The 19,353-nt window shown below is 35.8% G+C and overlaps 1 protein-coding gene across 3 annotated transcripts in view; it reads left to right on the top strand.

Annotated features, from left to right (window-relative positions):
• The first annotated feature begins 1,413 nt into the window (after nucleotides 1–1,413).
• Nucleotides 1,414–19,353, top strand: part of LOC137564209 (protocadherin alpha-C2-like) — a 362,151-nt gene continuing 344,211 nt past the window's right edge. For 2 of the 3 annotated variants that reach the window (XM_068277787.1, XM_068277793.1), the window contains exon 1: nucleotides 1,414–3,901. In XM_068277787.1, the coding sequence (XP_068133888.1) occupies nucleotides 1,544–3,901 (2,358 nt within the window). In that variant the 5' untranslated portion in view covers nucleotides 1,414–1,543. Of the gene's footprint in view, nucleotides 3,902–16,333; nucleotides 18,795–19,353 lie in introns of those variants that run through there. The other variant, XM_068277788.1, reaches the window with a different exon arrangement.

Here is a 19,353-nt window from a genome sequence, read left to right as displayed (position 1 = left end):
AAACCATAATAATTAACCTCCACTGTAAACAATTCACTCTTTTGAATCCCTGGCATGCAGATACTTAGAGATGACTGCACAAATTCTTACAAAAAGTTGTATTCCCCTAAGCAAAATCGAACTAGGCAAAAATAAGAACTTGGTCCATCCCTGTGCTGCAATTAGCCCTACTGTTTTCCCCACTGTAGGTTCACTATTGGATAATGTAACTGCCCGTCATGATGGCCTAATAGCAAGTCTTTACAGGGTATAAAGTGCTTTGAAGTTTGGGTTCTTAGGATCATGTTGAAAAGCAAGTAATAGTGGATGCAAAAATTCAAGGTCTGCACATGATATATATTCAATTATTAAAAAGTGTGAACATGCCTTGACAGCCTACCTACACTTTCATGCAGGAAATACCTTTCAGGATAACTATATGCAATCATACGCACACACTTGCGCACGCACACACACACACACACACACACACACACACACACACACACACACACACACACACACACACACACACACACACACGCTAGAAATGCATATTTAAGTAATTAAATTCAAAACAGGCTTATAGAGCATTATTAGCACAGAAATCTGCCTCATGTTGTTTCCAGTACAGAAAGAGTTATGAAACGTCACTTGTTATCTATTCAAAAGAGCTTCTCTGAGCTCTCTGACCCAACATGGGTCCGCTACAGTGCTGTTTTCTGAGGCACTAATACTTCAAAGAAACAGTGACAGGCAGCTTCAGATAATATTTTGACTGGAGGGAGGTTTAAAGGGTCATTAGCTCTGCTCTGTTTCATAGTTTAAAATACAGTGTGGTTCGTAAATTGCAATTATGATTGAAGGATGCAATGCAATAAAACGAGCTATATACCTGTAAATAAAAACATAAAAACTATTTTCTTTGCCACTAATGTTATATTAATCATCCGTACTACACATACAATTCATTATATATATTTTTTTCACTTCAGTGTCACTTTAGGATGATTAAGTGTTTGCTACAAACATGGGCTATTATGAACTATACAATGATTCCTTTGTGAATTTTGCTAGTAAGTACATACATTTATAAAATTAAAGGCATGTCGTTTTTTTCATAAGATTTAATCAGATTCAATCATTATTGCTTACCAATAGTTGAATTGTTCTAAATTTAATTTGAAATTATATTACTCTGCATTTTATTTTTAATTTAATGAAGGACAAACAGACCTCCATTATGTTTTGTGTAGAAATGTATTTTATTAATTACATGAGCTAATTTATTAGTTAAAATGAATACATGAACAAAGCATAAAGCTAATACATTTAGAAGGAATTACTCATATTTAAGTTGCTATGTTGCAATTCTGAAATCGAGCACTAGATGACACTGTGCACCAACTTATGACATTATTTCGGAGAAAATGATGAGACACACACTGTGAAGCAGGACTTTCAGCCATGACAGATATTTTTTCCCTTGCTATGGAAATTCACTGAGATCGGATGCCTTTTATACTGGAGAAATTATCATCTTCAGGTCCAGAGATTTTAAGAAATGTTTAGTAGTAATGTGGATTATCAAGCAAAGATCAGGTTGGTCTATTTCTGTCTGCTTCACTTATCCTGGGATGTGGTCTTCAGTCAGCTGCATTATATTATTCCCGAGGAATCCAAACATGGCACGTTTGTTGGAAGAATTGCTCAGGATCTGGGACTGGACATAGGTGAGATTAATTCCAGAATGTTACGTGTTGTCTCTGTGGATGAAAAAGAATATTTCCAAGTAAACCTGCAGAATGGAATCTTGTTTATTAAGGAGACAATAGACAGAGAAGTGCTTTGTCCAGATACACCCTTCTGTATTATTCCTCTGCAGGTTATTGTAGATAAGCCTGTGCAGATGTATCGTGTAGATATTGAAATAGAAGATATTAATGATAATAGTCCAGCTTTTACCTCCAGGATTTATAGCTTAGAGATATCAGAGCTCAGACCTGCAGGATCTCGTTTTCCAATAAAAGGAGCAGCTGATCCAGATCTTGGAACCAATTCTATAATTAATTATGAGCTCAGTTCCAGTGATTTTTTTGCATTAGATTTTCAGAAATACATGCACCAGATCAGATCACTTGAGCTTGTGCTTAAAAAAGCTTTAGACAGAGAAAAACAGGCTGTTCATAATCTTACACTTACAGCCTATGATGGAGGCAAACCAAGACTAAGTGGTGCAACTAAAATTATAATTCATGTTGAAGATGTTAATGATAATGCTCCATCATTTGATCAACCATTTTATCAGTGCAGTGTGACTGAAAATGCCCCAAAGGGGTCCTTAGTGTTTAAGTTAAATGCTACAGATTTAGATCAGGGAAAAAATGCTGAAATAGTTTATAAATTTAGCAACATGGTCACAGGGGAAGTAAGCAAGACTTTTAGCTTAGATACGCATACTGGAGAAATCAGAGTAAATGGTGAGATAGATTATGAAAAAACTAAACTGTATGAAATTCAGGTTGATGCTAGCGATAATGGGGAGCATCCCATGGTAGGACACTGTAAAGTCCTAGTGACTGTTTTTGATGTAAATGATAATCCTCCTGAAATGACAGTCACATCTTTGTCAGTTCCGGTTCCTGAAGATTCTCCAGTAGGAACAACAGTAGCCATTATTGCAGTACGTGACAAAGATTCTGGAGCAAATGGAAAAGTAAATTGTCGAACTTTTTCTGATGCACCTTTCAAAATCAGCCCGGCCTACAGTGGGGATTTTTCACTGACACTGAATCAACCATTAGATCGAGAAAGACAAGACGCATATGAAATTGTCATTTCAGCAGTCGATGAAGGCTCCTCTCCTTTGTCCGTTTCAAAGACCCTCAGAGTCCCCATAAGTGATGTAAATGACAATGCTCCACAATTCCACCAACAAGTTGACACCATCTTTATCAAGGAAAACAACCCCCCAGGATCTCATATTTACACAGCTTCAGCTTCTGACCCAGATATTGGTCAGAATTCCTTCATCACATATGCACTTATGGACAAAGTTATTGATGGGATCCCTGTCTCTTCCTATATCTCTATCAATCCTGAGAATGGAAAACTGTTTACTTTAGCATCATTTGACCATGAACAACTCAATTACTTCCAATGTCATATAAAAGCTACTGATGCTGGCTTTCCACCACTCAGCTCTAATCTAACGCTAAATGTTTTTATTGAAGATATTAATGACAACGCACCTACATTTCCTACCTCGTATTCTGATATAATGATAAAAATTCCTAAATCAGCACAACCAGGAAATCTTGTAGCTAAAATTAAAGCTATAGATATAGATTCTGGGTACAATGCATGGGTGTCATATAATTTTAAAGATATTTCTCTAAAAACACCCTTTGTTATTTCTGAACAAACAGGAGATATCAGTCTAAAACGTACATTTACAGATTCAGATGCAGAAGAATACACACTAGCCATAGTAGCAGAAGACCATGGAAAACCAATAATGACAACTGTAACACACATTTTTATCTCCTTTGTGGATTCAAATGAAGATATAAAGATTGACACTTCGGAATCTAAAGGCAACAATGAAGAATTTTCAGACACCAATGTTTACTTAGTTGTTGCCATTTGCATAATTTCAACTATATTTCTTATCACCTTAATCACCTTCACTGTTTTAACATGGCAAAAATACAAAGAGGAAGTTAATGACTTGAAAGAAAGTTACAACATATGTTCCAATACTGGCGGTAGCTGGATGTATTCCCAACATACTCAGTATAGAGTTTGTGCAAACTCACAAGCCAAGAATGACTTAATTGTCTTCACCCCAGGTAACTCCCAAAATCCCAGTAATGAAGATCAAGTAAATCAACATATTGTAAGGCCAAATTCTTACTTTCAGGTAAGGCATATCAAAACTATAAATCATTTTATTTTTTATTTCTTTATAATGTCTAGGGATGGCAAGTACAAAATTCATGTTCACCCGCAACAAAACTGAGCCTGCGTTTTGGTGGCATGGGCTGCAGTAGAGAGGGTTAACTCGCCTATGTTGCCTCCTTTTGCCAATGCACTGCACACTACTCTCCATCTTCACAACACTTCTGCCTTCACAGCCAAACTTACTGTTGTGAAAGCAGAGGAGTCAGGAAGATGGAGAGCAGCATGCAGCACATCCATGAGAGGCAGCACCATAGGGGAGTTAGCACTCTGTGCCAAAGCCCACATGCAGCAACGTGCAGGTTCAGTTTGTCATGTTTTGTACCCACATACTCATTGTTAATAACATGTTTGGGACAAATTGCAACGATAGTTAAAAAATGTTTTTTATACATTTCCAGACAACATGTAGATGATAAAAATAAAAAAAATAAAAACTGCTTCTGGAAAATTAATATTACAATGTGGCTTTTTGTGATAAGATGCCTTGTTGTTTTGCACACTAGGGGTGATTGAAAATTCTCCTAACAATCTCTTCAAATTCCTGGTCACCCAGAAAGTGGAAGCTTTACTAGCAAATGAAAGTTTTTAGCTGTCAATCAAATACCTGCCAGCTAACTGATTAACACAGCTGCTGGCTAATTGCTCGGGAACTAGTAATTTTCATTTTCTAGCATGATTCAACTTTCTGAGTCTAAATAAATGTATGTGAATATTTTGTAAATGACAAGTAATATTTACATAAAATGGCACTGAGATCCCACATAAAACTATTATTCAATCCCTGAGACGGTGAATATTTTATTATTAGTCAATGCTCTTCTATTTGGCTTGTGTAAGTTTATGACTGAGTTCTCTCATTTTAATTTATGTACAGATTTAATGGACTCACTTTTAGTTTTTTTATTTATTTTGCATTTATATAGTGCTGGCATCTTCTCTAGTTCTTTATAGAGTACATAGTTTTGACACTAACTCACAAACATGTAATTCTCCCTAGATACTATATGTGATTATGATAAACAGCATACTGTACATTGTTTCCACAGAGAGTTTAATGTATGCATTAAACACCAAGTGAACACCTGACATATCTGGCTTAGCAAATTTGGCCTTATTGGCTATTCACGAGGCAATGCTCATGCAAATATGCATTTGCTTTCGCATGCCAAATCATGCAGGGTCAAAAACCAATACCGCAAAGCGGTTGGCCTGCGGGAATTAGTTCATGCTACATTAGAACTATCCAGGAGCACCACGGGGAGGCTTCCCAATGCCCCTATGCAAGAGGGGGGCCACGGGGCCCCGAGCTCTCTCACTGCTGGCTCACAAACATGTAATTCTCCCTAGATACTACATGTGATTATGATAAACAGCATACTGTACATTGTGTTAACTTGATAAGTACATTCAAGGTTATAAGCATGACTGTAAGAATTTAGTAGATTATTACATAATTATATACTATTAAACTATTTTACATAAAATGATAAAAATACATAAACAGGTTTGTATTTATAGCACACCTTTCTCAGAATATGCAGAATAAGGTGAATGCATGTAGTGATATAAGTGGTAATAAGGACATTTCTTCTATCTATTTTCATACTTGTGGTCTGTAAATTTAGTAATTTATGTTTTCAGTCTCTCGTTGGTAAGTATGAGTACAGGAAGTGTGTCACCTGCATTTGCATCTCTTGTATGTGAGAACAATGGCTGTAGGCCCACCTGAAATATTTGTCCTGCTTCCACTGTCATTTTACAGGGCTGATTACAAAAATATGACTGGTTGCTATCGACATCAAGTAAAAAAAAGTGGTTTTCAGTTTTATCTCTTTTATAGGAAAAACAATACTAATGTAATGAAAGACTATTGTTCACTGATCCTGTCACCAGTATAGCATGACTAGAGAAGATGACAGATGGCCAGATGGGAAGTGCACAATGTGTGACTCAGATGCTTGACAAACATAAAAACAGAAATGTAGGATTAAATGAAGACTGAATTGAAGCCAAACATTGAGTAATCATGGGCAATGTTTTCACATGTGTGAATTGATTCGCAAGATATAAACACAGGTTCCCTTTAAAAAGGAGCTGTAACCAAGATAACATAATAGATAACATTGCTTAAAGCGGAATATAACCCTGCATTTTAACTTTGCTCTAAAACATTATTTACAGCATATTATATGCAACCAGCATTTTTTTTTACTAGACCAGCATTGGAAGGGTTACACACTGAGCTTTAAAGTTCCTTGGATAGAAATGGAGACGCATCCGAAGTTTAGATAGATACATTTAAGTAAACAAAATGTAACAATTGTGGAATGTGACTCACTCTCTCACTGTGCAGGAGCTGGAGGACAGCCAAAGAGTGTGTAACATTCCTCACTTGTTACATCCTGTTAAGTTAAATGTATCTATCTACACTTCGGCTGCGGGGAGCAGTTCTCTCCATGAAACTTTAAACCTCTGTGTGTAACCCTTCCAATGCTGGTCTAGTAAAAAAAAATGCTGGTTGCATATAATATGCTGTAAATAATGTTTTAGAGCAAAGTTGAAATGCAGGGTTATAGTCTGCTTTAAAGGACCACTAGCACAAGAAATTGGAACATTGAAATACATCTAAACATATATTGTACATATACATGATATATTTCTCCAAGAGTAGATTGCACTATGAATGACTTTTTTTCCATTGTCTTGGCAACTTGATGAATTCATAGTTCCTTTAATATTTGAAAGTTTTCTAGGTTATGAAGAAACTAAGCATGTCAACTTTATCACACTACCATCACCATATTTGAATGTTGGTGTAATGTTTTTACTGTATAGTCCCATACTTTATGTTGCATTGTACACACCATTCCACTGCAAACACTGCAAAGAGATTCCAAAAATATAAGACAAATACAATTTTTATTGCCCTTTTCTCCTGACGGACTCGAACAGGCTTGAGCTGCAGCCAGTAAGGTGCACTCAGTAGGTTGTAGCAGTGTTAGGGAGTCTAGCCCAAGGACTCTGACTGAATAGGTGCTGGCTTACTGAACAGGAAGAGGTGAGATTCAAACTTAGGCCCCCTGTGTCAGAGACAGAGCCATTAACCAGTACACTATCCAGCCACAGCCCCTGATGAATGTTTTGTAACCTTTTGAATAATGTACGCTGCAGTCCTAAAGAATGTTTAACATGCTGACTACTCCTGTAAACATTTTCCACTGTTCTAAGTGTTGTACCCAATTATCAAAATTAGGTATGTATTTAGCTTATATAGTCAATATGATATGTGTACTTTGTGCCAGATAAAAGAAAATTCAAACAATAAAAAGACTGAATACACAGCAATGCAGATTTGAATTAACCAGGATCCTATGTCGATAGCTACAATGTTTTTATGGCCATTTCTTCTTTACTCTACATCCATGAGGGTGGATTTGTACAAACAAAGGTTTGATAATAAACTGCTTAGCTTCAAAGGTTTAGATTGCTTAGATGACAAAGAGCAATGTGATTTTTTTTCTTGCTCTGTGTATAGTATTGGTCACATAAACATGTAACATGATAATGCCCAGGTAGGGGAAAAAACACAAAACAAGAAAAAAAAAATACAGACAGAAAATCAGGTAAGGAGAGAAAAAAAGAAGAAGAAGTAATAGTGTGAATATACTGTGGTTAGGATGCTTTTTACCACTAGAGCAGTAATGCCTGAAAAATAATTAATTTGAACAAAAGAAATACAAATCTTTAAAAAAAAACTGAAAAAAGAGAAAAGAACCAGAATAGTGTGATATTACATTTGAAGTTCTTGCTGCTGCTTAATTACACATTTTAGTTGAGACATCAGCAACCGAAAACCTTTGTAGTAAAAAATGTTCAGCAAGAATTACAAAGGGTGGGCAAAGATTCTCTAACATTCCTATACACAAGAAGTGGATACATTTGTCAACTACAACAAATTGAAATGCTGATTTTGAATTAAATTAAGCTTCAAACTTAGTGACAATTTTCTATGAAGATGGTAGAAATCACTGTGCACTGCATCTTATCCAAAACAGTGTGATGGGAGAAATTGTTTACAACTACTTTACATCTTTATTGAAGTGGAATAGTGTACACAATGGCATAGGAGGAAGCTAACACTACAGTGCAAAATTAATTAGTAATTTGGAGCGGATCAATTTTCGCTAGGGAGTGGCAAATAATGGTAGAGTAATTTGAGTAATGACATGGCACTGGTCAGGGTGTTTCAGTGAATAACAACTGAAATGTGTTTTTTGTTGAGATTATGTTCAGCATCCAGCTTTTTTCTATTATATTGGATAATGTAATAGGAGCATACTGCACCTGTTGAATTTTTTGCTGCTGTTCTGTGTTCTGTGTGTCTATGTGAAACTTTCCACCATTTCATGATATGTAAAACACTGAAACCAGCGCTAAATATAGCTTACAACCATGCTGCCTCTAAAATCACCATAATCAGCCTGTCGGGCTTGGAAGTACACAATAAATAAAGAATCTGCTGGGACAACCTCCCAGCTCTTTATACTCGACAGCCTGGCGGAAGCGCTATAACGATGGCAGAAAGCTGCAGAAACATAAAAAAAATAGCATGCCACAATGGCAGATTATCCAATTCATTTGTGAAATGACACATACTATTAGCAACATACCCTGTATAAGGTGGAGACCTGCGTGTAAATGAGCTCAGTCATTGGAACGCTTGCCATGGCCAGCGGCTCTGCGTGACTCAAAATTCCCTCTAGGCTCAGACTGCTTTCTAACCTCCACACTGTCCTTTTGCCTAGCAGTGAAGTCACACTGGGTCACAACATGTTTCAGGGATGTCCCCTTCATCAGACCTGACCTATACTTCCTTGGATATCTTTTGGTATCTACTAACCACTGCATACTGAAAACACCCCAAATGATTCAACATTTTGGAGATACTCATTGACTATTCTTGTAAAGAACCTTATCATTGTGCAAATTTCTGCTTCCAACATGTCAACATCAACAACTGACTCTTTACTTGTTTATTACAACAAAATTCTCTACAGGGGCAACTATACTGTAATAACCCAGCTTATGTAATTCACATACACTGGTTTCACTATGGTGGCTCAGTGGTGAAAATGCATAATGCTAATAATAATGCTTTTTGGTGTTACATTTTTAAATACAAGAAATAATGCCATTAGCTTTATAACAACAGGTCAATAAAATTTTTTCCCTAACTTTTCACCAAGGGTATAATTTCTCACCTTGCCAATATAAGGCCTCAGTGACAGCAAGCAAGAAAATACTCAGAATCATTTTGACCATACTTTTCCACATGGGTTTAAGTACTTTTTCAATCGCAGAGTGTTAAAAAGTTATTTTAAACAGAAGATGTAAAATTATATCATATGAGAAAACTTAAGAGAAAAAATGAACTGAATAAAGGCCAAAGTCTTACATTTTTACTATGTCAACATTTTAACAAGCGGGTGAAATGCCAGTTATCATGCAATCGCTCTTAAACAAAACAAAAATATACTATTGTACAATTAAAACCTACTTAAATAGATCAGAGTTATTAAAAATATAAGGAAACCTTACATTTAGTTTACATAAGATGCAATATAAAAATAAGACACTAGATGTCACTATCCACCAACTTATTGCAAAAGGGTAATGTAAATGCATAGCCTCTGTATACTGCAAAACATCTTTCTGCAAGGGTTTCGGCATGACATATTTTCTCCCTGGTTTTTGGATTTTTTCCTGATATTAATGCTTCATCTTTTGAACAAATCACTATTTTCCACCTCAATAAATTTAAGATATGATCAAGAAACTGGATATCCAAGCAGGGAATGTACTGGTTCATTTTTTACTGCTGCAAATTTCTTGGGATGTGGTCTTCAGTCAGCTGCATTATATCATTCCAGAGGAATCCAAACACGGCACCTTTGTTGGAAGAATTGCTCAGGATCTGGGACTGGACATAGGTGAGATCAATTCCAGATTGTTACGTGTTGTCTCTAGAGATGAGAAGGAATATTTCCAGGTGAATCTGCAGAATGGAATCCTGTTTGTTACAGAGACAATAGACAGGGAATTGATTTGCCCAGATACACCCTTCTGTATTATCCCTCTACAAGTCATTGTAGATAAGCCTGTGCAGATTTATCGTGTAGACATTAAAATAGAAGATATAAATGACAATAGCCCAAACTTCCCCTCCACTGTGACTAATCTACTGATATCAGAGCTTAGACCTGCAGGATCTCATTTTCCACTTAAAGGAGCTGCTGATCCAGACCTTGGGACAAATTCTATCACACATTATGAACTCAGTGCAAGTGATTATTTTACATTAGATTTTCAAAAGTACATGAACCAGATTAGATCACTGGAGCTTGTGCTGAAAAAATCTCTAGACAGAGAGAGACAGTCTATACATAATCTGACACTTACAGCCTATGATGGAGGCAAGCCCAGACTAAGTGGTACATCTGAAATAGTAATTTATGTTGAGGATGTGAATGATAATGCTCCCTCATTTGATCAACCATTTTATCAGTGCAGTGTTACTGAAAATGCTCCTATGGGGTCTATAGTGTTCAGGTTAAATGCAACTGATTTAGATAATGGAAAAAATGCTGAAATTGTTTATGAATTTAGCAACATGGCAACAGAAGATGTAATCAAAATCTTTAGTTTAAATAAACATACAGGAGAAATCAGAGTGAATGGTGAAATAGATTTTGAAAAAAATAAAATGTTCGAAATCCAGGTCAATGCTGTTGATCATGGGAAGCATCCAATGATTGGGCACTGTAAAGTTCTGGTATCTGTTGTTGACATAAATGATAATCATCCTGAAATGACAGTGACATCATTATCAGTTCCTGTTCCTGAGGATTCCCCGCAAGGAGCAATAGTCGCTGTAATCAGTGTCCATGACAGAGATTCTGGATCCAATGGCAAAGTGCAATGCCACATCTCTGACCATTCCACCTTCAAAATACATCCAGCATTTACAGGAGACTTTTCACTTACTGTGAATCATCCACTAGATCGAGAAGTGAAAGATCAATATGAAGTTGTAATCACTGTAAGAGATGAAGGTTTTCCAATTCTTTCCAATTCAAAAACCATACAAATTCCCATAAGTGATGTAAATGACAATGCTCCACAATTTCAGCTACTGGCTGATACCATATTCATCAAGGAAAATAACCCGCCAGGATCTCAAATATATACTGCGTCAGCCTTTGACCCAGATATTGGCCAAAATGCTTTCATCACATACTCAGTCATTGACAGTACTATTGATAGAATTCCCGTATCTTCCTACATCTCTGTCAATCCAGAAAATGGGAAGGTATTTGCATTGGTGTCATTTGACCATGAACAAGTCAAATATTTCCAGTGCCACATAATGGCCTCAGATGCTGGTCTACCTCCACTTAGCACTAATTTAACATTAAATATTTTTATTGAGGACATTAATGACAATGCACCAATGTTTCCCTTTTCCAGCTTTCCAGTTTCAGTTAAAACACCCAAATCAACTCAGCCTGGACATCTAATTACCAAAGTGAAGGCTCTGGATGTAGATTCTGGATATAATGCTTGGATTTCCTATTCATTTATGGAACCCTCAGTAAAAACACCATTTCTTATTTCAGAACAAAATGGAGAAATAAGTCTGAAGCGTGCATTTTCAGAGTCAGACATTGAAGAATATCAGCTAGTTGTAGAGGCTCGGGACCACGGAGATCCATTTATGACAGCAATTACACAAATTGTTATCTATTTAGTAGAATCGGGTGAAGAAATCAAGTTTGTTGATGAACAACTGAAAAGCAAAGATGAAGAATTTTCTAACACAAATGTTTACTTAGTTGTTGCCATTTGCGTAATTTCAAGTATATTTCTTATAACCTTAATTGCCTTCACTGTTTTAAAATGGCAAAAATATAGAGATGAGGTCAATGAATTGAAAGAAAATTACAAGATTTGCTCCAACACTGGAGGAAGCTGGTTGTATTCTCAGCATACGCAGTACAGAGTATGTTCAAACTCAGTCCCAGCAAAGAATGACTTGATTGTTTTTACCCCGAGTAATTCTCAACAACCAAATAATGAAGCTGCTTATCAACAAAATCAGAGACCAAATTCTTCATATCAGGTAAGATCGTTTATAAAAGTTGATTACAAAAAAAGTAAATTAATGTATTTATTTGAGACTGAAACAAAATGAACAAGATATTCAAAAGTTACAAATGTACAGTGTGAACCTTTTATATTACTATAGTATTACATTACATAGGGTGTGAGACAGGTCATTTTGGTGCCTGCTCAACACAAGTGATGCACCAATTTGGGCGGCGGCTATTGCAACGAGGTTACCTAGGGCAGGGAGAGGAATTTTTAGGCTTCTCCCTGTGCCAAAAATGCATACAGCGAGAACAGAAGATATGTACTCCACGGGTGAGTCTCGTTTTCATAACCCTGATCTCAGTTGTAAAAAACAAATAAAAACCCCATAAAGATGCCTGCTTTTTGTGTTCTTCTGAAGATGTCAATTCCTTACTTGACCCTTTGGATTTTATACGTTTTAGGTTAACTCACCTTGACAAAAATATTCATGGCTTGTATTCTGGCTTATTCACATAGTGTATATGTGTTGTATGTTAATAACTAAAAAAATAATAATTTTAAGGAACTAATGTTTTTAAATTCATCAAGAGGGTTAAAAGAAGGGTGCACGACATAGGCTGGGCCTGCAAAATTGATGGGGATTCACAAACAGTTATTTCAGTATACTGATTAAATTCCCTTGTGTGCTGTGCGGGGAAGGTAAGAATCATTGATATCACAGTCAGTCTTTATATATTGTATACTATTACCCATTATTAGGGTATGCCCACTTAGTATATTAAGCTCTTTTTTGTATCAGGCCTTCTTCAACCATAACTGTAACCCTGTACATATGAGTTGTCTGACATATCTTTATAATGTTAACTTATTAATGTCATGTTTTGCTGCACTACACCGGTTTATAATGTTTAAATAAAGGACATGAAGGATACTTTAAGTAAATAGAGAGGAAGTATGTATGTATGTGTATGTCATTGTGAGTGGGCAGTCCAAGCATACATTAAGGGCTCTAGATAATGAAGATGAAGTTATCATGAAATTGGTAGGAGTTAAGTGTAAAGAAAGCATCTTTGTTTTGAGACTGCAGTAGTAAACTGGTGAAGGGTAATTTAAATACCTCTAACAGTTTACATTTTAAGAGGAACTGTAATAAAATTAGCATAATGAAGAAAATTGCTTATTGTTTACAATATTCATTTATAAATTATTTAGTCAGTGTTTGCCCAATGTAAAATCTTTCCTCTCCCTGATTAACATTATGAAATCACTGCTGATGACACCTTTAGTTCTGTCAGGTCATCTGTATGGAATTTTAATTTACTGAGAGTTCTATACAGAGAGGGAGATGCTGCTTGCGTTGCAGTTGGAAACAGTAACAAGGTTCACAGACAGCAAACTGTCAGGGCCATGGTTGTGACATCGCACTGGGGGAGGGGTTTCACCACAACATAAGATATACAGACTCCTCTGAAGATCTATTTTAAAATACTGTTAATATTTCTCATGGGAAAGAAGGTATTGGGTACTGATTGGGATGAAGTTCAATCCTGGATTAAAGATCCTCTTTAAATTAGTACATAAGGAAAATAAATATTCAGTTTTACTTTTTACCTTTGGTTAAACTGGTGAAGGGTTCGTATACTGTATATGTAAAGATTCTACAAATCTATATTGGTTGATCATTTGATAAAACTTAAAGTGAAATTCTAACTCTTCCCAGCTTGTTGAAAGCTAAACATTATTTTAGTTAGAGCTCCTCTTTAAAAATCTAGCCCAAGATACAGATTAATTGCACAGGCAGTAAGCATAAATGGTAACCAAGAAAAGTACTGGCTTCTGGTTTAAAGTTATGGAGACTAAACACCATGTAAGAATATTCACAAGGTGATTCTCTCCTTGCTAACAAGATAAATGTTATTTCACTTATACTGACTAGATTTACTGTGAAACTGAATTTGAAAAAAGCATTAAATTAAATATTATGAAAAGCATATTAATACTACTACTAAACCAATAATGGTAACTAGACAACAGAGAAAAAAATACCTGCTATGTACATTATCTCCTGACTAATTTTTAAAATAATATTTTTTTCTTCACAGCTTTTAAATTAACAATCATCCAAACAGCAGGCATTATTGTTTATCACGTATGCAATCGTACTTTAAGTGGACATTAGAAATATTTTTTATAAAATGCTAAAACCACTGATATTGCAGAGTAAATTGTAAGAATCTGTGAGGTTCTTTCAATGTAAAAGCCTCTTCACTTAAGAACTGATGCTTTAGCAGAAGATCTATCTAGATAGGTATATATCTAGATATATCTAGAGTTCACCTTTAAGACATATTCTAGCAAACAAATTACTAATGAAACATCTCGCTTTGCAGAAAGGTCAGCAAGGACTTTATATATCTGGATGTACAGACAGCTAGGCACAAGAATAATAAACATTCTCATACTTTCACAGTCTGTAGCAAGACACTGGTTTCATCAAATCAGAGAATAGGTCAATAGAAGCTCCCAGTGTCAATCACAGAATAATGGAAACCAGTAGAAAGCTTATAATGTGATTGACTTCTAAGGTTTAAATAGTTCTTCAAAGAACTATATTGCAGAACTGTGAGGCATGATCACTCTGCAAAAAAATGCAGATTTATACATTTACAAAATAAATTGTAAAGGTAATGTAAAGAAAGTAATGGGTGCAAGCTTAGTAGCTTAGAAACATATTAGATACTTTTTGTGACAATACTTAATCTAGATGCATTTTATTTGGTTCTAATGCAACCGATAGCATGCCATTTATGCTAAATATGTACTGAAATGCTAAAACCTATTTACTAAGAGTTGGGACAGTTTATTTTAGTGTGTGTATACAATTAAAAAATGTTAAATGGAAATTAATTTTACTATATTTGATTGGAAATTAGTTGTCCTTAGATGAAACCAACTTTTATTTTTTAGCTTTACAGGGAAAGCAGAATCATTGTTTTGCTCAAAGTATATGAAGTGAAGTGGTGCATTAAAAAATACAATGCATATAATATGGCAACATATAAGAAAAAGTGCTGACAACCCGCCTTTTTGTTATCATGTTCTATAAATCTATCACTAAATGCTGCAAGATGACCTTTTGGTGACGGTTACTCCAAAACTCCTGTTACTTCTTAACATGCCCATCACATGCAGTCAATGCCATTTAATAAATGGACTGGCTTCTAATTTATCAATCTATAATTTTGAAATGTATGCATTTTGAGCAATCTGTAGGTTTCTGACCCTAAGGTAGTGGAACCCACAAACAGTTATTTATTGTTAGAAAATCAATAACTCAATTCTTATCCTGCTTTATTTAACTACTTTTATACCAGACCAGAGCCATCGTCTTTCTATTATGTAGTGATTCCTGTGATTGGCTCACAGCAGTCAAGGGGTCAGGAGCCAATAGAACAAAGAAATCAGCTCCTGACCTACATACAGAAGTGCTGCTGTAAGCGTGACAGCAGAACGAGTGGGTGCAGCCATGTGAACAGCGGCACGAACAGTGAGAGCAATGAGACCATACAGCAGGGATCGTTGAAATCTATGCCCTGGCAGAAATAATAAGACAAAAACAGGGCATAGATTTGAGTCATCAAGGTCTAAAAGCAGTTCTATATTATAATATATCAGTTTATATTTCCTCGGAAATTGAGTTTGTTTTTGGAGTTAACAAAGGCCAGTTGAAAAATACTTGCTGGATCATCATTTTCACATATACACCTGAACTCCTTTATTAATTCATGATGTATTTATAATGTGTGTGTATATGGCAAAAATATAATTGTAAAGCACAGTATCAGGTACATGCGGCTGTATAGATTTGTGCCTTAACCTTATTATCATTTTAGAATTGTTTTTACTTATGGTTCTTAGTTGTGTGAAATGGCACAGCCTGTATATTAAAAAAATGCAATGGCACTTTCAGTGAAAACATGTGACTTACATTACAGCTTTTTCATATGTATATTTGAAAATGATATGTCTACACAAATAACACTAATCCCTTTTATAATGTATCTAGCTTTAACAAGATGTAATGCCTTAGATGATGTAATACTCAATATGCTAAAGACACGCTTACTATTGTTAGATGTAATATAAAAGTCAATCACTAGATGTCACTCTACACCAACAAATTGCAGCAGGGTAATGTGAATTCATAATACCATTGTAGCTTTCTGAACGACTTGATTTCGGCCATGATAGCTTTTCTCTCTCTATGTTGTGGATATTTTCCTGGTGTGAATGCTTTATTTTATTGAAGAAAATACCTTCTTCCTCATCACTGAATTCAAGAAATGCTCAGGGAGCAGGATTGTCATGTAAGATACATGTTGGTTCATTTCCTTTTGTTTCAAATGTCCTGGGATGTGGTTTTGTGCCAGCTGCATTATATCATCCCAGAAGAATCCAACCACGGCACCTTTGTTGGAAGAATTGCTCAGGATTTGGGACTGGACATAGGTGAGATCAATTCCAGAATATTACGAATAGTCTCTAGAGATGAGAAGGAATATTTCCAGGTGAATCTGCAGAATGGAATCTTGTTTGTTAAAGAGACAATAGACAGAGAACAGCTGTGTCACAATACTCCATTCTGTATTATTCCTCTGCAGGTCATTGTTGACAAGCCTGTGCAGATGTATCGTGTTGATGTAGAAATAGAAGATATAAATGACAATAGTCCAATGTTTTCTTCTAATTTTAATAATTTAATGATATCAGAGCTAATTCCTGCAGGATCTCGTTTTCCACTAAATGGAGCTAATGATCCAGATCTGGGAACAAATTCTGTGACTAACTATGAACTCAGTGCCAGTGATTATTTTTCATTAGATTTTCAAAAATATATGAGCCAGATCAGATCCTTAGAACTTGTTTTAAAAAAATCTCTAGACAGAGAGAAACAGTCTGTTCACAATCTGACACTTACTGCCTATGATGGAGGTAAACCAAGATTGAGTGGAGCAACTCACATAATAATTAATGTTGAAGATCTTAATGATAATGCCCCTTTATTTGATCAGCCATTTTACCAATGCAAGGTTATTGAAAATGCTCCTAAAGGAAGCTTAGTTTTCAAGTTAAATGCTACAGATCTGGACCAGGGAAAAAATGGGGAAATATCATATATATTTAGAGACACAGTATTGAAAGAGGTGACTGAAGTATTTAGTCTTGACAAGCAAACTGGAGAAATAAGAGTGAAAGGTGAAATAGATTTTGAAAAGACAAGTATATATGAAATTCAAGTGGATGCTGTTGACAATGGAGATAACCCAATGGTTGGACATTGCAAAGTTTTAGTGACTGTTGTTGATGTCAATGACAACCCCCCTGAGATGACTGTTACATCACTGTCAGTGCCTCTTCCAGAGGATTCTACGCAAGGGACAACTGTTGCAATTATCAGTGTGCATGACAAAGATTCTGGATCAAATGGAAAAATTCACTGTCATATTTCTGAAAAATCACCATTTAAGATAACTCCGGCATTTATGGGAGATTTTTCATTGATTGTAGTTGGATCATTAGATCGGGAAACAAAAGATGAATATGAAGTCACTATTACAGCAAAGGATGAAGGTTCTCCAACTTTTTCAGTTTCCAAAACTTTAATAGTTACAATAAGTGATGTAAATGACAATGCACCTACATTTATTCAACCAACTGACACAGTTTTCATTAAGGAAAACAATCCACCAGGCTCTCATATTTATACAGCATTGGCTTTGGATTCAGATATTGGACAGAATTCCTTCATCACTTATTCAGTCATTGATGGCAACATTGATGGTATTCCTATATCTTCCTATATCTCCATTAATCCAGAAAATGGAAAGATATTTGCCTTAGCATCATTCGACCATGAACAAGTCAAATATTTCCAGTGTAAGATAAGAGCTACTGATGCTGGTCTACCTTCCCTCAGTTCTAACCAGACATTGAATATTTTCATTGAAGATATTAATGACAATGCTCCAAATTTCGCCCCACTTTTTTCTGATGCAAACGTTAAAACCCCAAAATCTGCACAAGCTGGATATTTAGTAGCCAAAATTAAGGCAGTGGATCTTGATTCTGGTTATAATGCTCTCCTGTCTTATAATTTTAGAGATCCATCAGGAAGAGATCCTTTCATCATATCTCAGCAAACTGGTGAAATCAGTTTAAAACGTTCATTTTTAGACTCTGACAATGATGAATACAGATTAATAGTAGTTGCTCAGGATCATGGAGAGCCAGTCATGACAGCACTGACTCAAGTAATTGTTTATTTGGTGGACCATGGTGAGGAGATGAAACTTGACAATTTTGAGTTACAAAGCAAAACTGATGATTTCTCTATCACAAATATTTATTTGGTTGTTGCGATCTGCATAATCGCCACCATTTTCCTCATTACATTAATTGCCTTCACTATTTTAAGATGGCAAAAATATCGAGATGAGGTCAATGATTTAAAAGAAAGCTACAAGGTCTGTTCCAACACTGGAGGTAGCTGGATGTACTCCCAACATACTCAGTATAGAGTTTGTTCAAGCTCACAGCAGGCTAAAAATGACTTAATTATTTTCACTCCAAATAGTTCTCAAACCCCAAGTAATGAAGAGAATGCAAATCAACAGAGTGCTATAATATATTCCTACCAAAAGGTAAGGCTGCATGAGCAAGCTTCACCACACACATATACTTGAATGATGCCTTCATTTAATTTTTTTAATGCATTTTGGTACTTATGACCAGAAAAAGTTATTTTGTTAGTGCATAATCTTCTCCTAGTTTCTTGAAACTATGATGGAGGATGCACTTTGTCCTTCTTCACAATAGATATAAATTCTTATGTGGCTCACACTCAGAAAGGTTAATTAAATTATATTTTGTCTATAGGATGTGTTTCTTATCCCCAAACACAAGCCTAGTGTATTACCCCAATGATTAATCATCTTAGACCTTTAAAACCTGCCTGGCGTTCTATTAAGATCGCCAGGGAGGCTGCGGGAGGGTTTTTTTTTAATAAAAAAAAAAACTATTTCATGCAGCCAACTGAAAGTTGGCTGCATGAAAGCCCACTAGAGGGCGCTCCGGAGGCGTCCTTCCGATCGCCTCCGGCGCCCAGAATAAACAAGGAAGGCTGCAATGAGCGGCCTTCCTTGTTTTGCTTCCCTCGTCGCCATAGCGACGAGCGGAGTGACGTCATGGACGTCAGCCGAC

This window comes from Hyperolius riggenbachi, chromosome 3 (genome assembly GCF_040937935.1).
Source record: "Hyperolius riggenbachi isolate aHypRig1 chromosome 3, aHypRig1.pri, whole genome shotgun sequence".
In the NCBI taxonomy this organism is placed as follows: domain Eukaryota; kingdom Metazoa; phylum Chordata; class Amphibia; order Anura; family Hyperoliidae; genus Hyperolius; species Hyperolius riggenbachi.
Note: the sequence above shows the minus strand (reverse complement) of the source record. Positions and strands in the feature narration are given on the sequence as shown.